General features: G+C 39.1%; 1 protein-coding gene across 1 annotated transcript in view; it reads right to left on the bottom strand.

The window, feature by feature from the left end:
• ARHGEF28 (Rho guanine nucleotide exchange factor 28) overlaps positions 1-23,364 on the bottom strand; it is a 310,128-nt gene that overhangs the window by 60,164 nt on the left and 226,600 nt on the right. Inside the window, 7 exon segments of the mRNA XM_060143115.1 lie at positions 1,422-1,676; positions 4,828-4,945; positions 6,154-6,276; positions 17,891-18,138; positions 21,070-21,210; positions 22,447-22,574; positions 22,651-22,795. Of these exon segments, the coding sequence (XP_059999098.1) occupies positions 1,422-1,676; positions 4,828-4,945; positions 6,154-6,276; positions 17,891-18,138; positions 21,070-21,210; positions 22,447-22,574; positions 22,651-22,795 (1,158 nt within the window).

The raw sequence follows: 23,364 nt of genomic DNA, 5'->3' as shown, positions 1-23,364 counted from the left end.
ATTATGATAGCTAAAGATATACTTTATAGATAACTCAGTAAGTAAGCTGTGTTTAAGCGCACGCTTGCGTGTGTCACGGTTGGTACAGCTAAATCTCTAGCAAAATTTAATGTTGTAGCCTTCCAAATGGAAGAAAAATATTCAATAAAAAACAAGGTTCTAATAGAATGGAGCAAGCCCTTACCTTTACGGCAAAAAAGTGCTTCATTAAAAATGTTTATGGGCAGCTTCTGCCTTGAATTACTATATATACTAATCTGCTATTTTGTTCCATCTGGATCTGAGGGAAGTCTGAGGTCCTACACCTCCCTTACATACTGTTCACAAGAACCCACCTTCACTACACCACTAACATTCTAACACAAAGTTACCCAGCTGTTGATTCCACAAAACAGATAAAGAGCAAATGACTTGGAGCGATAGGATCTACAGACTGCGGTTAATATTTTAGTTGTGGTTAATATTCTAAGTATCGTTCATGTTTAGTTGCAACACTGCAAGTTGCTGATCAGTAAGTCCTTTGGTCATTTGTTGCAAGCACTACCAAACCTTGATAATCCTTCAGTGGGCAGCAACCTTGGAGTACCTGGAATTTAACCACCTCTTCCCCTCATTGCTTACCTAAGGAAGATACTAAGATATATCAGAAACAAGAAGGTTGGGCCAGTGGTGCTTAACCCTGACTGCAGACTCACCTGGGTGCTTTGAGCATCCCTGTGCCTGGGCTTCACCCCCAGACCAATAAAATCAGAACCTCTGGGAGGAGACTTGAGCATCAGTAAAATTTTTAAACTCCAGAGGCCGTTCTAGGGTTTTAAATCCAGTGGCCAGTGTTGACAAAGCCTCGGACAAGGTGCTAGCTACAGAATCATTTCTTAAGGATCAGAATAAACTATTTTAGACTCTAACCAGATAAACAGGCAGGTTAATGCCTGATAGCAAACAGCACACCAATGTCCACGTGTATATTTATGCATTACTATGTATATTTATGCATTATATCATTCAGTCCCAAAGATGATGTTTAGAGCTCATTTTTCCCCTCAATGGTCTGAGCTCCTGGCTGGCTTGGCACACAACAGATTCTGAGTGTGTAGGCACATTTTCCAGGATAATATTTCCACGCCAACAATTAGCAGAATTCTCAGGTCCTTTGATTCAAACATCGCAAACTTGAAAACCCATGCGATACCTAGGAAGCCTTTTGCTTGAGGCAGCAAACTTCCCCCTAAGGTTTGTAGCGTGGGCCACCTGTGCCTATGGAAGTTTTCATCTTGATCCTACAGGGATCTTTCCACTGACCTAGGGTTTGTGTGTGGGCCTGCATCGCTGAACCAGTTTTCTTTGGAAAATCTGTCCTCTGTTAAATGAATAATGTGCGTGAACAAGAGGGAGAAATTGGTCTGTTAGAGCCACGGTACCTTTGAAACGACCCGTAGCGGTTTTCCAATAAACAAGGCCATCGTATAACAGTGTCCTTTCTTTACTCATCAGTGCCTGTTTCCTAAACACGTGGCCATTTTTAAGCTTGGTATATGTTTTGTTTTCAATCTTATTTAGGATCTCAAGCCATTTTTGTTTTTTCTCATATTCGCTGACTTTTAAATCCACAGCTGCAATCATGTCTTTAATTAAGCAAAGAGCTTTGCATAAGTCCTTCTGTTCTTCCGTGTTCTCTGCATGGGAAAAAGAAAGGACAGACACCATGAAATAAGCCAGAGCGCTAATAAGGAAGACATTTTTTTCTTGAGTTTTAAGTAAAGTTAAATACATCATCCAAACAGCAAAAATCCCAGAGCAAAAATATTGGATTAACTTCAAATATTCTATCATCACTCAGCACCCCTCCTCCCCAAAAGGATGGTTAAAATGTGTCTTTAAGAAGATTTACTTATCAGATGCTTCAGCAGAAACACTGTGACAATATGATGTCTGAATTCTAGAGACTGGTCTGACCTTCCTTCCTAGAGCAGTGAATGTGTCATATCCCAAGTTAGGCCTTCCTTCCACCTTCCCAGACACAGGTAATTAAGCAAACCCCACGCCTAGGTTCTTAGAACTTAACTGAGCTACAAGTCCAAGCTGGAGTCCTTTCCCAGAAGGGAGCTGCAGGGTGACTTGAATAGACCTTGGACTCTGCTTTCCTAGATCCCTCTCTCCCTAAAAAAATAACATTTAAAATTATAACTTACAACTGCATTAACATAAAGATAAAGATATTAATAATATATATTAAAACATTTTTTTCAACCTAAAAAAATGGGACCAAGGCACTGTGCAGAGTGGGTAACTCAGCCACGCTCACGCCAACAGAGTAGACAGTCATCGAATCCAGCTGTTACTCTGAAATACTGGCCAAATCTCTTATCTCTAGATTATCTTAAGAAAAACTTCTGGAGAAGTTTCTGCAACAGCCTCCTGGAGCTCTAGATGAAACCAAATTTAGCTATTTTCTATATCTGATTTAAAAAAAAACTAATTGATGTTTACTGAGGTGAATGGAACTGAAAGGGAAAGTTTCAGGAGGTCAGAAAATGCTAGGAGAGGAGAAAGAAAAACAACAGAGAAAATAAAAGATTCTCTAAGAGCCTAGCGCAGCAGAAATAAACACACAGAAATAGCAGTGAAATGGAATAAGAACAAGTCCTCCAAAGGGTCTAAACTTTCCAGGCTCTAAATGCCTCCAATAGGTACACGAGGGCTTTGTGAGAAAACCAAGGAATAGATCGTGACACCAATCATTAACAAGGAAGATTTTCTCATTGCCCATGAAAAGAATATACTTCATTTACTTCACTACTTTACTATACCTGCCACCCACCTAAGGAGCACTCCCCACCATGAAAAAAAAAAAAAAGATTCTTCTTTATAAAGAGCATATTTTAAATATAGGAAAGTTGCGTAGAGAAAATCAAAGTTGAATTACAAAGTGACTTAAAGTAAGGCCAAGAAAAGGCTCCGAGTCTTCTGACCTTCAGGAATAAATTACTGTCTTTTAACCGCTTGCAACTCAAAGTGCAGCAGCGTTGGCCCCACCCGGGGGTCTTGTTAGAAATGCTTACCTTGGGTTCTACCCCAGACCTACTGAATCGGAGTCTGCATGTAAATGAGATCCCCAGGTGAGGGGTACTCCTAATGAAATTCTAAAAGCACTGCCATAAAGAGTCACATGAACCAATGTTCCCAGCAACTAGAGAGGTTGGAGAAGTCTGACCTAACTAAGGAGGCAGTGTTTGTTCAGCCACTATGACGTCTACGCCTGCAGAGCCATAAGTCCCACTTCTCATTTCCGACACACAGCAGGCAATCACTGTGATGCACCCTACCTGTAATCTGGCATGGGATGATTCTTGGAGGAGCACTAGCTGGTCTAACACAGTCTGACAGATGTTAGTCTTTGAGTATTGTATTAAACTTAAGAAAGAGAATATAACCATAATATAAACTAAAAGTCTTAATTTTGTTTTCATTCTTTAACTGAGAACAAAATTATGAGGCTTTTCTCTTTCTACTGTGCTTATATTTTATGTTAAATTATAGGAAGCGGGCTTCCCTGGTGGCGCAGTGGTTGAGAGTCTGCCTGCTGATGCAGGGGACATGGGTTCGTGCCCCGGTCCAGGATGATCCCACATGCTGCAGAGCGGCTGGGCCCGTGAGCCATGGCCACTGAGCCTGCGCGTCCAGAGCCTGTGCTCCGCAACGGGAGAGGCCACAACAGTGAGAGGCCCGTGTACCGCAAAAAAAAAAAAAAAAAAAAAAAAAAAATTATAGGAAGCAATACAAATGGGACATAAGGAATGGATGCTACCATTCCTGCCTGAACTTAGGTCCTAATGTAACTCAAAAAAAAAATGGAAAGACCAAATCATGCATTTCTATTCACCGAGACCCCTTCCAAAAAAAGGATGTTAAAAGTTGACTTTTTAGAGTGGGAATTTAAGATCTCATTACCACTTTCATGATCTCCAAGTCAGTTGGTCATAATAAAGATAATAAAAACAGCTCCCAGTTATCAAGCACCTTGTTTATACCAGGCTGTGTACTGGGCACTTTCTGAGACAATCTCACTTAATCCTCACAACAATTCCACAAGATAAAGATTAGTATTCTCATTTGGTAGTGGAGAGAACTGAGGCTCATTTCATTACCTTGCCCAACTAATGAGCGGCAGAGCCAAGTATCTGCAACGGCCATGCAAGTTCACACAAGGCCAAACCAAAGCCCTTGTTAACAGAAGACACTACCATCCTAATAATTTACTCACGATCAATAAGCTAGCTTGAGGAACAGGCACTTTTATCTGTCCATTCATTGCACCGTTACATTTATTTATTGATAACCTATTCTGCACTAGCTATTGAATCTAGACCCCTCAAGGAGCTTATAGGCCAGCCATGTGCATTAACAGGTTCTTAAAGGACATCCAGATGTTAGTCCTTGAACATGATGAATTGACAGGGTCAAAAATAGCTCCTTCATAAATCATTCTCAATCTAATAAATCACTGCTGGGAAGGTAATAGGAAGATGGAGAAGAAGAGGTATTAAGGTCTGGATATGGGGGAAATACAGATGGGAAGGGTAGGGTCAAAGTATGAGGAAGTCTACTTGCTTTGGGCTGCTTGGAGGAATTCAGACTATTGGCCAAGTCACATTACGAAAGATAACTTTTCAAAATGGATCCAAATCCTATGGCTTCACAGTTTTTCCATCATGAAAAATCTTTATGAATCAGGCACCCACAAGCATCTATAGCTGTTTACAACAGCTCAGCTATGTTTAAAACTAAGGAAAGAGGCAAATGTTTATCCCAGAAGTCATCACTCACCCTTTGTGTACTGCAATATCCTTTCCACCAAGACAGGGTATTTTGTGATGCGCTGAGTGACCAGCAGGATGCATTCTGGAATTCCTCGGCGTCGAGCCAAAAGATTACTATTTCGGAGCTTAAAGAAAATATATATATATATGTATATATTTTTAAACTTTAATATACACAAACACTACCTGTATTTTCTTTTTAGGTAGGAATTTAATAATAAAAAGAACCTGCAACAGTATAATTCTATTCAGACATAACATGCTGCATCATTAATTAAAACTTGATACATTGCCATTAAATTGTATACTTTGAAATTAATTTCAATAATCCAACTCTCCAAGGTTAAGAAGTTTCAAGTTACACTGATGTACTTAGAGTTAATTCCAAAAATGAGCAGGTTTTAAGACTTATAAGTGCTAAGATTCATGAATAGCAGAAGTTTTGAAAAATACTCAGAAATCAAAGTCACACTTTGAACATGAGTTTGCAATTAACTGTTTGTTTTTCTAAGAGGTTTTCCTCTACATTTGTTATTATTCATCATAGCATTTAAGTTTCCTCTAATCCGGGCAACTTTTTTTCTAAATATCTCAAAGCCTTATTTTCAAGTTCTCAATACACATGTATGTTTAAAAAAAAAAAAAGGAGGAGAATCCAGTAACATGCTTAAAATGGTAGATAAAAAATTAGAATCTATGAAACTCTAAAGGACAAATTTCTTCAATAAGTAAGTAGGACACCAAAAAAATGGGATGGGAAGCATTCAATGTAAAGGCGATTTAAAAGACATAACCCCCCATGAATAATATGTAACCTTGGTCAGATCCTGATCCAATTTTATAAGCTAATGAGGGAAATTTGATTACTGGCCAGCTGTTTGAAGATATTAAAGAATTATTGTGTATTTAAGTGGAATAATACCACTGTAATTTTTAAAAGATATATTGTTCAGTGATACAAGTTATATATGAAATGATGTGCATCACAGACTTGCTTCAAATGAATCCAGTGGGGGTGGGGTAGGTTCTTTATTTTTACTGTGGTTCTTCTGATTTATAACTTGTCAAGGCATGAAAAGCTTCACAGGATATTACAAAAGTGCTCAGAAGTATGGAGAACATGGCTTCGCAAATATAAATACAAAAGTAAGTGATTTGGGAGAAATATTTTACTAACACAGAAAAAGAGGCTTTCTATCTTTGCCACAAACCTATCACTTCCTTCTTCCCTGAAAAACAGTACCTAGATGTGAAACTTGGTTAGATCACCTAAAAAACAAGTATGAACTTCATGCTGGCTTACCAGTTTGTAACAGAGTTTTAAAATACTTGCCTTAATAAAATTCTGAAACTTTTTATTCTGCTGGAGTTCTTTAAAGAGGCTAACAGCCTCCTTGTGATGGCTACAGAATTCCCCATATATTTTCTTCATTTTATTTGCATTTTCTTCTGAAAACTGAGAAGAAAAACATTTCAGTGATGGTTTATAAATTTAGTCAGTCCTAAACACTAAAAAGAACATGCAATTTTCATATATTTCAGTACATTCTTTGCAAATAAAGAATAAACATCCAGGAATTTCTGACCACAATCACTTCTCTTCCCCAGATACTTTTAAAATTAAAGTAAGAGGAAGTAGTCAAGAGGTAAGAGGAAGACATCAACCTAATGTGATTATATTATATTGAACTAACTCAATTATCAACAGCCCAATGAAAAACATTTGATATCTTCTATTTTGTGTGTTTATACAGCTTTATAATTTCAACTTATAGTTTTAATACTTTTATAGATTGAAGGGTATGGGGCACATTTGGGGATCCTCAGGAAGGTTGACATTTACATTGGGTAACTGATCACGTCCACAAACTCAGTCTTCATTGGGAATTTAATTTTTGTCATCACAAATGGATCAACAGGCAGGTTATCATTAGCCAAGATGACAGAGAAAGATGAGTAATCAGAAGGCCAATTTATTAACTGATGGACAGAAGTAGAGATGTGGGCTGGATATTTCAATAACCTTGACCTGCAGAAAAATCTCTGTCGAAAAATCTACATGGGAACAACTTAGCAACATACGGTGGTATGGAGAGAATCAGCTGAATAATTTGAATGCCAACGTTTCAGACTCTGGTGACACTATGTATACATGTGGGTGTTGAAGATCACTGTAACAGAAACCAGAACACACCTACGCCTCCTTAGAAAGTACTTAAAATGTACATCCTTATCTCTGGTCTTTGCAACTGTGCTCACAGTTTTATCTATGCTTGAGGCCAATACATCTTACGAGATGATCCTTAAACCACCAACAATAATATGTAGGTATAAATTTAACAAAACATACACAGGCCTTGTGTGCTGAAAACTACACAATGCTAATGAAAGAAATCAAATAAGATTTAAATAAATATACCATGTTCATAGATTGGAAGACTCAACATAGTAAAGATGTCAATTTTCCCCAAATTAATGTACAGGTTTAATGCAATTCTTATCAAATCTCAGCAAGTGTCTGTACATATAGACAAGATTATTCTAGAATTTATATCAAAAGATAAAGAAACTAGGATAAAAACAATTTTGGAAAAGAAGAATAAAGTGAAAGAACTCAGTCTAGACAATTTCAAGATTTATTCTGTAACTACTGTAATTATGACTATGGAAGGATACACATACATCAGTGGAACAAAATAGGAACCCAAAATGCCCAACAGTTTTTGACAGAAGGCAAATGCAATTTATTGGAGGAAGGATAGCCCTTTCAACAAATGATATTGGAGCAGCTGAACATCCACAGGTCAAAAAATAATAATAATAACCTTGACCAAAGTCTCATATTTTATACAAAAAGTAACTCCAAATGGATCACAGACCTAAATATAAAACATAAAACTATAAAACTTTTAGAAAAAAAAAAAAGGAGAAAATCTTTGGGATCTCAGGCTAGACAAAGAGGTCTTAGACTTGAAATCAAAAGCATGATCCTTAAAATATGAGGGAGTCCAGGAAAAACTTTGGCCTGTGTAAGAGGTAAGAGACCATTGTTTCAAGGTGTGTGAGGAGAGGGGATTCAGAGCACTGCCTAAATGAGCTTCAGAGACAGGCGCGAGCCACAGCTATCAGCGTGGACCCCAGAGACGGGCATGAAATGCTAAGGCTGCTGCTGCCGCCACCAAGAAGCCTGTGTGCGAGCACAGGTCACTGTCCACACCTCCCCTCCCGGGAGCATGTGCAGCCCGCCACTGCCAGGGTCCCGTGATCCAGGGACAACTTCCTTGGGAGAACACACGGTGCGCCTCAGGTTGTTGCAACATCACGCTGACCTCTGCTGCTGCAGGCTCGCCCCACATTCCGTACTCCTCCCTCCCCGCCGCCTGAGTGAGCCAGAGCCAGCTAATCAGCTGCTCCTTTAATTCCCTCCTGTCTGGGCAAAGAACAGACGCCAGAGGGCGACCTACACGCAGAGGAGGGGCCAAATCCGAAGCTGAACCAGGGAGCTGTGCGAACAAAGAAGAGAAAGGGAAATCTCTCCCAGCAGCCTCAGGAGCAGCGGATTAAATCTCCACAATCAACTGGATGTACCCTGCATCTGTGGAATACCTGAATAGACAAGGAATCATCCCAAATGGAGGAGATGGACTTTGGGAGCAACTGTAGACATGGGGTTTGCTGCATGGAACTGACTAGATTCTGATTTTTATGTTTATCTTAGTATAGTTTTTAGTGCTTGTTACCATTTGTGGACTTGTTTATTGGTTTGGTTGCTCTGTTCTTTTTTTTTTAATTACTTTTAAAAATTTTTTTATTTTAATAACTTTTTCTTTCTTTCCTTTTTTCCTCCCTTTTCTTCTGAACCGTGTAGCTGACAGGGTCTTTGTGCTCTGGCTGGATGTCAGGGCTGAGCATCTGAGGTGGGAGAGCTGAGTTCAGGACACTAGACCACCAGAGACCTCCCGGCCCCACGTAATATCAATCGGCGAGAGCTCTCTCAGAGATCTCTGTCTCAATGCTAAGACCCAGCTCCACTCAACGACCAGCAAGTTCCAGTGCTGGACACCCCATGCCAAACAACTAGCAAGACAGGAACACAACCCTACCCATTAGCAGAGAGGCTGCCTAAAATCATAATAAGTTCACAGACACCCCAAAACACACCACCAGATATGGTCCTGTCCACCAGAAAGACAAGATCCAGCCTCATCCACCAGAACACAGGCACAGTCCCCTCTACCAGGAAGCCTACACAACCCACTGAACCAACCTTACCCACTGGGGGCAGACACCAAAAACAATGGGAACTACGAAACTGCAGCCTGCAAAAATGAGACCCCACAAAGAAAGTTAAGCAAAATGAGAAGACAGAGAAATACACAGCAGATGAAGGAGCAAAGTAAAAACTCACCAAACCAAACAAATGAAGGGGAAATAGGCAGTCTACCTGAAAAAGAATTCAGAGTAATGATAGAAAATGGAAATAGAATGGAGAAAATAAAAGAAATGCTTAACAAGGGCCTAGAAGAACTAAAGAGCAAACAAATGATGAATGCAAACAAATGATGAATAATACAATAAATGAAATTAAAAATTCTCTAGAAGGAACCAATAGCAGAATAACTGAGGCAGAAGAACGGATAAGTGACCTGGAAGATGAAATAGTGGAAATAACTACCGCAGAGCAGAATAAAGAAAAAAGAATGAAAAGAATTGAGGACAGTCTCAGAGACCTCTGGGACAACATCAAATGCACCAACATTTGAATGATAGGGGTCCCAGAAGAAGAAGAGAAAAAGAAAGGTACTGAGAAAATATTTCAAGAGATTATAGTTGAAAACTTCCCTAACATGGGAAAGGAAATAGTCAATCAAGTCCAGGAAGCACAGAGAGCCCCATACAGGATAAATCCAAGGATAAACACCTCGAGACACATATTAATCAAACTATCAAAAATTAAACATGAAGGGCTTCCCCGGTGGTGCAGTGGTTGAGAGTCCGCCTGCCTACGCAGGGGACACGGGTTCGTGCCCTGGTCCAGGAGATCCCACATGCCGCGGAGCGGCTGGGCCCGTGAGCCATGGCCACTGAGCCTGCACATCCGGAGCCTGTGCTCCGCAACAGGAGAGGCCACAACAGTGAGAGGCCCGCGTACCACAAAAAAAATAAATTAATTAAAAAAATAATAATAAACACAAAGAAAAAATATTAAAAGCAGCAAGGGAAAAGCAACAAATAACATACAAGGGAATCCCCATAAGGTTAACAGCTGATCTTTCAGCAGAACTCTGCAGGCCAGAAGGGAGTGGCAGGACATATTAAAAGTGATTAAAGGGAAAAACCTACAACCAAGATTACCCAGCAAGGATCTAATTCAGATTCGACGGAGAAATTAAAACCTTTACAGACAAGCAAAAGCTAACAGAAATCAGCACCACCAAACCAGCTTTACAACAAATGCTAAAGGAACTTCTCTAGGCAGGAAACACAAGGGAAGAAAAAGACCTACAATAACAAACCAAAAACAATTAAGAAAATGGTAATAGGAACATACATATTGATAACTACATTAAATGTAAATGGATTAAATGCCCCAACCAAAAAACATAGACTGACTGAATGTATACAAAAACAAGGCCCGTATATATGCTGTCTACAAGAGACCCACTTCAGACCTAGGGACACATACAGACTGAAAGTCAGGGGATGGAAAAAGATATTCCATGCAAATGGAAATCAAAAGAAGGCTGGAGTAGCAATTCTCATATCAGAAAAAATATACTTTAAAATAAAGACTATTACAAGAGACAAAAAAGGACACTACATAATGATCAAGGGATCAATCCAAGAAGAAGATATAACAATTTTAAATACTTATGCACCCACCACAGGAGCACCTCAATACATAAGGCAAATGCTAAAAGCCAAAAAAGGGGAAATTGACAGTAACACAATCATAGTAGGGGACTTTAACACCCCACTTTCAACAATGGACAGATCATCCAAAATGAAAATAAATAAGGAAACATAAGCTTTAAATGACACATTAAACAAGATGGACATATTGATATTTAAGGACATTCCATGCAAAAACAACAGAATACACTTTTTTCTCAAGTGCTCATGGAACATTCTCCAGGATAGATCATATCTTAGGTCACAAATCAAGCCTTGGTATATTTAAGAAAATTGAAATCTTTTCCGACCACAATGCTATGAGACTAGATATCAATTATAGGAAAAAAACTGTAAAAAATACAAACACATGGAGGCTAAACAATACACTACTAAATAACCAAGATATCACTGAAGAAATCAAAGAGGAAATCAAAAAATACCTAGAAACAAATGAGAATGAAAACATGACAACCTAGAATCTACAGGATGGAGAAAAAGCAGTTCTAAGAGGGAAGTTTAAAGCAATACAATCCTACTTCAAGAAACAAGAAACACCTCAAATAAACAACCTAACCTTACACCTAAAGCAATTAGAGAAAGAACAAAAAAAAAAAAACCAAAATTGGCAGAAGGAAAGAAATCATAAAAATCAGATCTGAAATAAATGAAAAAGAAATGAAGGAAACAATAGCAAAGATCAATAAGAGTAAAAGCTGGTTCTTTGAGAGGATAAACAAAATTGATAAACCATTAGCCAGACTCATCAAGAAAAAAAGGGAAAAGACTTATATCAACAGAATTAGAAATGAAAAGGGAGAAGTAACAACAGACAGTGCAGAAAAACAAAAGATCATGAGAGATTACTACAAGCAACTAAATGCCAATAAAATGGACAACTTGGAAGTAATGGACAAATTCTTAGAAAAGCACAACCTTCCAAGACTGAACCAGGAAGAAATAGAAGATATAAGCAGACCAATCACAAGCACTGAAATTGAAATTGTGATTAAAAATCATCCAAACAAAAGCCCAGGACCAGGTGGCTTCCCAGGCGAATTCTATCAAACATTTAGAGAAGAGCTAACACCTATCCTTCTCAAACTCTTCCAAAATATAGCAGAGGGAGGAATGCTCCCAAACTCATTCTATGAGGCCACCATCACCCTGATACCAAAACCAGACAAAGATGTCACAAAGAAAGAAAACTACAGGCCAATATCACTGATGAACATAGATGCAAAAATCCTCAACAAAATATTGGCAAACAGAATCCACCAGAACATTAAAAGGATCAAACACCATGATCAGCTGGGGATTATCCCGGAAATGCAAGGATTCTTCAATATACGCAAATCAATCAATGTGATACACCATATTAAGAACCTGACGGATAAAAACCATAGGATAATCTCAATAGATGCAGAAAAAGCTTTTGACAAAATTCAACACCCATTTAAGATAAAAACCCTCCAGAGAGTAGGCATGCAGGGAACTTACATCAACAGAATAAAGGCCATATATGACAAACCCACAGCCAACATCGTCCTCAATGGTGAAAAACTGAAACCACTTCCACTAAGATAAGGAACAAGACAAGGTTGCCCATTCTCACCACTATTATTCAACATAGTTTTGGAAGTTTTAGCCACAGCAATCAGAGAAGAAAAGGAAATAAAAGGAATCCAAGTTGTAAAAGAAGAAGTAAAACTGTCACTGTTTGCAGATGACATGATACTATACATAGGGAATCCTAACGATGCTACCAGAAAACTACTAGAGCTAATCAATAAATTTGGTAAAGCTGCAGGATACAAAATTAATACACAGAAATCTCTTACATTCCTATACAGTAATGATGAAAAATCTGAAAGAGAAATTAAGGAAACATTCCCATTTATCATTGCAACAAAAAGAATAAAATACCTAGGAATAAACCTACCTAAGGAGACAAAAGACCTGTATACAGAAAACTATAAGACACTGATGAAAGAAATTAAAGATGATACAAATAGATGGAGAGATATACCATGTTCTTGGATTGGAAGAATCAATACTGTGAAAATGACTATACTACCCAAAGCAATCTACAGATTCAATGCAATTCCTATCAAACTACCAATGGCATTTTTCACAGAACTAGAACAAAAAATATCACAATTTGTATGGAAACACAAAGGACCCTGAATAGCCAAAACAATCTTGAGAAAGAAAAACGGAGCTGGAGGAATCAGGCTCTCTGACTTCAGACTATACTACAAAGCTACAGTCATCAAGACAGTATGGTACTGGCACAAAAACAGAAATAGAGATCAATGGAACAGGATAGAAAGCCCAGAGATAAACCCACGCACATATGGTCACCTTATCTTTGATAAAGGAGGCAAGAATATACAATGGAGAAAAGACAACCTCTTCAATAAGTGGTGCTGGGAAAACTGGACAGCTACATGTAAAAGAATGAAATTAGAACACTCTCTAACACCATACACAAAAATAAACTCAAAATGGATTAAAGGCCTAAATGTATGACCAAACACTATAAAACTCTTAGAGGAAAACAGAGGCAGAACACTCTATGACATAAATCACAGCAAGATCCTTTTTGACCCACCTCCTAGAGAAATGGAAATAAAAATAAACAGGGCTACCCTGGTGGCGCAGTGGTTGAGAGTCTGCCTGCCAATGCAGGGGACACGGGTTAGTGCCCCAGTCTGGGAAGATCCCACATGCTGCGGAGCAGCTGGGCCCGTGAGCCACGGCCGCTGAGCCTGCATGTCCGGAGCCTGTGCCCTGCAACGGGAGAGGCCACAACAGTGAGAGGCCTGCGTACAGCAAAAAAATAAATAAATAAATAAATAAAATAAACAAATGGGACCTAATGAAACTTAAAAGCTTTTGCACAGCAAAGGAAACCATAAACAAGATGAAAAGACAACCCTCAGAATTGGAGAAAATATTTGCAAATGAAGCAACTGACAAAGGATTAATTTCCAAAATATACAAGCAGCTCATGAAGCTCAATATCAAAAAAACAAACAACCCAATCCAACAATGGGCAGAAGACCTAAACAGACATTTCTCCAAAGAAGATATACAGATTGCCAACAGACACATCAAAGGATGCTCAACATCACTAATCATTAGTGAAATGTAAATCAAAACTACAATGAGGTATCACCTCACACCAGTCAGAATGGACATCATCAAAAAATCTACAAACAATAAATGCTGGAGAGGGTGTGGAGAAAAGGGAACCATCTTGCACTGTTGGTGGGAATGTAAATTGATACAGCCACTATGGAGAAAAGTATGGAGGTTCCCTAAAAAACTAAAAACAGAGCTACCCTACAACCCAGCAATCCCACTACTGGGCATATATCCTGAGAAAACCATAATTCAAAAAGAATCATGTACCACAATGTTCATTGCAGCACTATTTACAATAGCCAGGACATGGAAGCAACCTAAGTGTCCATTGACAGATGATTCGATAAAGAAGATGTGACACATATATACAATGGAATACTATTCAGCCATAAAAAGAAACGAATTGAGTCATTTGGAGTGAGATGGATGGACCTAGATTCTGTCATATAAAGTGAAAATAAATCCAAAAGAGAAAAAAAAATACCGTATGCTGACACATATATATGGAATCTTAAAAAAAAAAAAAAGTGGTTCTGAAGAACTTAGGGGCAGGACAGGAACAAAGACGCAGATGTAGAGGATGGACTTGAGGACACTGGAAGGGGGAAGGGTAAGCTGGGATGAAGTGAGAGAGTGGCACTGACATATATACACTATCAGATGTAAACTAGATAGTGGGAAGCAGCTGCATAGCACAGGGAGATCAGCTGTGGGCTTTGTGACCACCTAGAGGGGTGGGATAGGGAGAGTAGGAGGGAGAGAGATGCAAGAGGGAGGAGATATGGTGATATATGTATATGTATAGCTGATTCACTTTGTTATACAGCAGAAACTAACACACCATTGTAAAGCAACTATAGTTCAATAAAGATGTTAAAAAATAAAATAAAATAAAACGAAAGACACCTCATTAACATAGCAAAAGACACTTTTTATCACTCAGTACTTAGGAAATTCAAAAGAGCTTTAAGAGCTCTGTGTCTATGGAATCAAAAAAAAAAAAAAAAGGTTCTGATGAACCGAGGGGCAGGACAGGAATAAAGATGAAGACGTAAAGAATGGACTTGAGGACACGGGGAGGGGGAAGGGTAAGCTGGGACGAAGTGAGAGAGTGACATGGACATATATACACTATGAAATGTAAAACAGATAGTGGGAAGCAGCTGCATAGCACAGGGAGATCAGCTCTGGGCTTTGTGACCACCTAGAGGGGTGGCATAGGGAGGGTGGGAGGGAGACACAAGAGGGCGGGGATATGGGGATATATGTATATGTATAGCTGATTCACTTTGTTATACAGCAGAAACTAACACAACATCGTAAAGCAATTATACTCCAATAAAAATGTTAATAAATAAATAAATAAATAAATAAATTGTGGTACATTCATACCTGGTATACAACTCAACAATAAAAATAAATGAACTGCTGACATACACAGCCATCTAGATGATGCAGAGAATTGTGCTGAGTGAAAAAAAGCCAATCCAAAAGGGACATACTGTGTATATAATCTATCTAACATGCATGTAATTTATATAACTGGTTTGAAATGACAAAATTATAGAAAGAACAGATTAGTGATTGCCAGCAGTTGGGGACAGGAGGGAAGTAGGTGTGGCTACAAAATGGCCAGATGAGGAATCCTCATTGTGATAGGAATGTTCTGGCGTTTTGCTGTATCCCTATCAGTATCCTGGTTGTGGTACTGTATTATAGCTCTGTAAGATATTACCATTGGGGAAAAATAATTTTAAAATGCCACCCCCCGACCCAGTCCTATCAAACAACACACTAGGGGTTGGGAGCACAGAATACCTCGTTCTGAACAAGCTTTAGGAGATTCCTATGTACCTGAAATTGGAAAACCACTGGTATATATCAAGTGTGTTCCACATGTTCACAACTTCTCACCAACACTGCAAGTTCCCACTGACTAAATTACCATCATATTCCAGCCCAGCCTCCTGAGATCTATGGAGTCCCCGAGGTTGGAGTGTGGGATTTCCCCAGACTCTCTCATACATCCTTCAACAGCTTGCTCTCCCTCTGCTCCTACAGAGTGCCACTTCCACAGCCATTGTCTGAGGACTTTGTTAATATATTCTTCAGGAGATAACTTTATTTACATAGTATTGGAAGGAAGCCCTTTCCATACCCACTAAGCATGTCCACGAACAGGAACACAAAAGCAGACTGAATCCTTCTCTCTGAACACCGAAGATTTTCCTTTTCATCCAAAAGACCACCAGGCTCACCCTGTGTAATAGCCAATTTCCCAAAACTTGTCCTCCAATTCCATAAAATTAAATAAAAAATATATCTGGTAAAGATGTGAAATTTTTGTTAACTATGAAAGTGACACAAGAACGAAAAAATGTTTTCAATGATTAGAATTAAAAGTCATGATTGTTTGTATCAAGGAAAGAGAGATGATGCAAATACTTTCAAATGATAAAATAATCTCGCACTTCATTTTTGAATGCACTCACTCAGATTCAAGTTCACCAAGACACAATCAGACATTTTTATTCAAACTGTCTTCCCAAGTACTTTACGGTCTCTTAACATGGCACGGTGTATGTTTCAGGTGAATTATGAAGATGGAACAGGTCTAGGACTTTAAAGATAATATGCAAAGCAGATAGTGCTTTGATTAGAAACTTATTACTAGTGTGGATTTTTACATTGTTAGACATGAGGAAGAAGATTTTGGGCAACTGCCAGGATTCTTTTTGTGTATTAAAAATATTCGTATTTAAGCATATTTAAATGTTTAACCTATAGACCAACAGCTAAACTCAACTGGTGTGTGTGACAGGGTGAAACTGATACAAAATTAATATTTTGGAGGGGACATTTTGGCATCTACTTAGAGAACACCAAACTAAAGTAATTAGCGATAGATCTCCATGCCTTTCCTCAAATGCTGTAAGTGACTGCAAAACATAGCATTGGAGTGAATTCCCGGTGTGTTTTTCCCAAGTGAGCCCTTCATTCAATAAATACTTATAGTACGAAGCACTGTTCTAGGTGTTGAAATACAGTGGTAACCAAAGAGACGAGACTCCCTGACTCACTGGGACTTACAGACTAGTGATGTTAGAAAGCCTTCCCAGAATGTCACTGTGGATATCACAAAGATATATTCTTAACTCAGATCCCAGCTATGCCACTTATGAGATGTGTGGCCTTGAGAAAGTCATTACTTCTCCATGCCTCAGTTTTAGGGAAAATAAATATTTGCCTCACTGTGTTGTGATGGTTAAGTGAGGTAATATAATGGAAGTACCTTGAAAGTCCCTGCCATGTTAAGGCTGCTGGATACATGTTATTTAACTTCTGTATTAGCATGTTTTAAATGCAGAGCCTCTTTCAGAGAGATCGGGGACCAATACAAATTGTCAAAAGTAAGGTGTTTTTTCTTTTTAACTAGGAGAGTGGCACAGCCCATTCTCACTGATGCTTCAAACATCCCAAGCACCTAAAAAGTGCCTCCTTTGAGTGAGATTTGCTTGTCTTATCCCCCAGGCATGAACGCCAGGGCTTTCATGATAATAGATCTGCCTCACTCTTCCTAAAATTAGCAGCACTTATCTTGGAGATATATCACGGGCCACTCAAGAAGGCATGTTACTAGAGAGCCCATCACATCAAGAAGTCTAAGTAGGGAATTCCTTGGTGGTCCAGTGATTAGGACTCCACGCTTTCACTGCCGAGGGCAAGGGTTCAATCCCTGCTTGGGAAACTGAGATCCTGCAAGCCGCACAGTGCAGAAAAAAAAAAAAAAAAAAAAGTCTAAGTAAATTTTCTCCAGACGAGTCCTGTGACACACAGAAGAGTCACTGGCTATTAAAAGCTCTTAGACATCGGTCATACACACCAACATCAAATAAAAGACAACCAGCTAAACCCATCTGTCAATGATCATAATGAAATCAATTCCAGTTCTCTGCAGGCTTTGAATACTCTAGACAGTCTGCATACCTTTAGGCTTTGAGGTTTTAAGACCTTTAAATCTTTCTCACCTGTTGTACTAGAATATCTCCGATTCGGTTGATGACGAAATTCCTGTCATTGCCAATACAGGATTCTTGCCTTCGCTCCTTCATACTATAGAAGAAATGCCTGTGGATTTCAAGTAACTCATCTAAACAGGGGAAGATTTTATCCACAGTGCTGTGGTCAAGCTGCAGCTCCTCCTTCATCCCTTTCCTGAAGATCTCGGACATGATGAACAGGGTCTGGATGTGATGCATTTCTGTCTGCATTAGCTCTGAAACAGGTGAGCAGAAACAAGCTTTAAAAAAACAAGTGTCCTCTGATGTTAACTAGACTTACTGTGGTGATCATTTTGCAATATAGACAATTATCATTAAGTTGTACACCTGAAACTAATATAATGTATGTCAATTATACCTCAATTTTTTAAAAAGTATCCCTATTGACCTAAATTAGTAGCTAAACACTGTATGTTACACAAATAAAAAAAAAAAAGAGGGAATGTTTAGGAATAATAATATTCTTCTACTGTTGAAGTCAGCATTAATTAAACATTTAATGTAAGCTCAAAATATTAAACTATTCTCTTTTTTCCAGACATTATATGAGGATATGTATAAGTCAAGTCCAAGATGTAAGAATCCAATGTATCAAACTTTCATAATATAACCAGCTAACATCTTTAGGTATCTTCAGTTGGGCACCAGGTTTTATTTTCCCCTGAATGCTCTATAAAATGTAACTTAGTTTACCTCTTTTCTTTCTTTTTCCTTCTTTCATTTTTGTGTGTGTGTGTGTGTTTTGTATTGAGTAGGAGCACAATTAATTTGGTGAATTATGTTGAATTAAATATAATAAAGTTCCTCAATGTATACAACAGTAGGTCCTTTCTATTATTGGATCTGCCTCTGAAATTCCATTTTCCCCAGGAGAAAACAATGTGTCATGATGAAGGGACATCATCAAGAAAGTGAAAAGACAACCCATACAATGGGAGAAAATATTTGCAAATCATGTATTTGATAAGGGACTTGAGTCCAGAATATATAAAGAACTCTTATGACTCAACAACAACAAAAAAACCCACTTCAAAATAGGCCAAAGATTTGAATAGATGTTTCTCTAAAGAGATACACCAATAGCCAATGTGCACATGAAAAGATGCACAACATCATTAGCCATCAGGGAAATACAAACCAAAGCCACAATGAGACACCACTTTAACTACAATAATTGTAAGTTAAAGGATGAACAATAAAGAAGCCTTGGTAAGATGTGGAGAAACTGAAACCCTCATACATTGCTGGTGTGAATGTAAAATGGTACAGCTGCTTTGGAAAACAGGCAGTTCTTCAAAAGGTTAAACATAAAGTATGATGTGACCCCCAAAGTGGGAACAGCCCCAAATGACCATCAAGTCATGATTAGATGAACAAAGTGTGGTATATCTATACAATGAAATATTACTCAGCCACAAAAAGGAACAGAGTGCTGATTTCTATTACAGCATGGATGAACCTTGAAAACAATATGTTAAGTGAAAGAAGCCAGGCCCAAAACACTAAATATTGTAATGTTCATAGGGACATATTCACAGGGACAGAAAGTAGATTAGTGGTTGCCAGGTACTGGTGGGAGGGGACAAAGGGGAGTGACTGCTAATGGGCACAGGGTTTCTTTCTGGAGTGATGAAAATGCTCTGGAATTAAACAGTGGTTGATGGTTGCACAACTTTATAAATATACTAAAACTTTACAAATACACTACAATATAGATTATGCACTGTAAGGGGTGAATTTTATATCTCAATGTTTTGTGACTATATCTCAATATTAAAAATGCATCATGAGAGAAAACAATAATTCCCAATTTGTAGGAGCATCAGAAGTACAAGTTCTAGATTAATATTTCCAAACTCATGTACGTGTTTTGAAAAAGAACACAAAACATCAGCCATGGAGGGTAAACAAATCTACACGTAGCTTTGTTTATTATTTTATCATAAACAAAACTCTAATTGGGAACTGACTAACTTTAAATTATTATTATTAATTATTGTATCCTACCATATTTTTAACACCTACTCCATGCTAAGCATCTACCATATCCGTTAATCCATTTAACTATTATGACCCCCAAAATAGGAATGATTTTCCTTATCTTTAAAAGAGAGATGTGAAGAAGAGAGGTGAAGGATTTTCCCTAGAACACAAGACTTTCTGACCCTGAGGCCATGCTGTGAACTACACGACATGATAATTCATCCCACATGGGTGAGATTATTTTTAATAATATATGAAATCAAGAAATAAATGAAGAAAAATTACAGTACATTAAGTGAGACATACTAAAGGGGACAGCATCACTCTTTCCAAGGTAGCTCCCACCTGCACAGCCCTAGATGTCAGCACACTACACATCGGCTCCTCTGATCTACATAACCACCACTTCACACAGGAGAAAAGCGGCCGTCGTCGCCACCGGCCTTTGCGGCCCATGCTTTGCACACACAGGATTAGCAAAAACTAAGAGTTAATCTCATATTTAAAGTAAGGTATCTTCTTGGAACCACTTTTTAGCATCTACTCCATACTTGAAAATTTTTTAAAGTTCTTTTTTTCCTAACTAGTCTATAATCTAACCTCCCTTAATTCAGACGGCCTTCACCCCAAATAGCATGAAATCGTAACGCCTCCCACAGTTGAACTCCATACTCAGGACTGAGGCACACAATCACACACGGCCCTAAGCCAGGTGCCGCCAGTCCCTCTGCATATGTGAGTCGCAGTCTCTGGCTGCGTGCAGGCAAACTACAGGGCCCTGCATGCAGCAGCCCTGACTGCCCTATCTTAAAATATGTGAACAGTCACTGTGATTCGTACAACAGGAGAGGTGAAAGAGTAGAGACCATGCCTAAGTAAACTAGAAAAGGGTAGAAGACATAAAATGTGCTTATACCGGGTACAGACAATGACTCACTTAAGCCTCACAACATTTTAATCCAGAGTATCATTATCCCCATTTTACAAAAGGAAAAACTGAGGTCCATGTGAGTTAAATATTTTATCTGAGACCAAGTAACTAGGAAATGGTAGAACCGGGATTTGAACCTCGCCTTGAATCCAGGTATGTCTGGTTTCAAATGCCATGCGCTTTCCTCGGCACCACACTGCTGGAGCCCAGAGAGAATGTTTGAAATGCTTACCAAAAATGACATCCTGTCTTTTGATGACATCCTTCTCCTGCCTACTACAAAATGAGGGGTCCACCACCAGACTCCAAGATTCTGCTTCAAACCCCTGGGCATCACTGCTGAGGTCACTCCACAGAGACGAATCCACGACATCTAATGTGCGTTGAAGACAGAAAAGAAAAGCCAGAAGTGGGTGAACACACGTAACACAAACAGACCTTCACAGGTGCCCATGTTTATGGCTTCATCACCCTAAAGAAACCTGCTATGAACATAGAAACAACTAAGCCAAAATACTGTGATATGCAATTGAAACATCTGAAACCAAACAAGCGAAATTGTTCACATCAAGATCGCCCTCATGAAAGCAAAGCAGAATCAGGTATTAAAATAGTGATCGTGTATATGCCAAAAAAATATGTATATATATACTGAAGATTCTTTTGTTTGTTTTCCTTTTGACTTGTTCTATTTTAGTTTTATTTTTGGTAACCTGCAGAGTCCACGATGTGCATAGAGAATCTTAAACCCACTGATTTCTTTTGCCCTGGGTTGCTTTGTGCTGTTTACTCAAAACTGAATCTTGTACTTGTCCACTTTATTTGTTCTTTACTTGGCTTGCCGTCCTTAGGATAAACATGAAGCAGGGTATAAGGCCTCCAGTCACATGTGAGTACAGATTTTTCTGATAGAATTTGACAACACACATATACCCCTTTCAGGAAAACTAAATTCTATTTGTCCAAATGGCACTCCTTAGAGATATTCTAGCTCAGAGGAGTCAAGATGTGATGACAATGGATTTAAAATAAGCAGATTCCTGGGGAAGAGTCCACCCCCTTCTCTCAACACTACTCTCCCTTCATTTGGTTTTCCTTTGCCTATTAGTAACGCTAGGATACAACAAGCAATTCCCCAGATTGTCCTTTCCAAAAACATGTTTTTTAAAAATGCTTTCATTCCCCTAGAAGTAGGAGGCAACATATGGGGATAAATATCTCAGCGATCCAGGCAAGTCCAGTCTTAAGTAACTGAAATATGTATTTTTAATGTATGATCCTACACCAATTCATCAATAGCTGTAAAACATTTTTAAAGAAGAACAAGCACATATTTCTTTCTCTTCATGACGTTTATGACATATTCTTTGGGGAATACGTCCCTTTAAAAAGATGCATCATGTTTCCTTGGTCACTATCTGGGAGTCTCCTCTGTGGCTCAATTTGCATTCTTTTTAGTCAGAAGAACCTGTAGCTAAGTGACACCATGAAACAGAATTCTTCTAAAAAGAATAAAAGAAAACGTTTCCATCTTACATCCTTCAGAAAACATTCTTTTCGGCAAATGCTCACAGAAACCCAAGTAAATGCAAAGGCGTCTTCTCCTCACCTTCCATTAAGAAGGAGTCCGTGGAGGGAGGTGAGCCCATGGGCTGGAACAGCTCATCAGACTGAGACCTGCTTTTCCAGGTGCTCCCGTCACTTTCGGACTCCAAGGATGCCCCTGACCTCCTGAAGCTGGAAGGACAGGGAGAAAAGTCAGTCCCAGCAGCAGCTCTGAGACGTCAAGGCGTAAGACCACACTGAGCCTTACCTTTCCAAGGTGATGCCTGGAACGCTTCTGGACAATGGATGGACTTGCCCTGCTGCTTCCTTCCTCCCCGTCGGCAACCCAACAGGCATGGAGGAGGAAGGGTGCAAGGAGAGCCCAGGCGGTGGGACGTCTCTAAATGAAGAATCTGGAAATCAGAATGGATGCTTCATGAGGTTTCCATAGCGGGCAGTAATCCCAACGAGTAAAGATGGTCTCTTAAAAGCCAGAAAGCTGAACACTCCAATGGCCACTTATAATGTGTCACAAGCCCAGACTTGAAACTAGTCTCCCTGCCACATCCCAACACCTGCTTCAAATGTCCCTTCCAGTTCACACCCTCCTGGTACCCAGGCTGCAGGCCTGCTTCAGCATATCCACTTGGAGACTGTGGGTGGCTGGAATTACACAAACAGACAAGAAAATGGAATGGGGAAACACTGGGACTGCTTGCCCATAAACCACTGCGTGTTCTCCCTAGAGCCAGCTTTAATTAGATACAAGGTGTTATTAGCACTATTACTAGAACGTACACCGTGTGTATAAACAAGCACACACACACACACAGAGCATGTAAACAAATTGGAACAATGCTGGGGCGTCTGTTCTTTATGGTATAAGAATGTCAGGCAGATGAAACCTTCAAGCCAAGCTGGGCTGTTCTCTCTCACGTGTGGAAAATGAAATGATGCCTCAGTGCCTTTCTGGTCAGTCTGA

Source organism: Lagenorhynchus albirostris, chromosome 3, assembly GCF_949774975.1.
Source record: "Lagenorhynchus albirostris chromosome 3, mLagAlb1.1, whole genome shotgun sequence".
Lineage (NCBI taxonomy): Eukaryota > Metazoa > Chordata > Mammalia > Artiodactyla > Delphinidae > Lagenorhynchus > Lagenorhynchus albirostris.
This window is presented reverse-complemented; position numbering and strand designations above follow the sequence as displayed.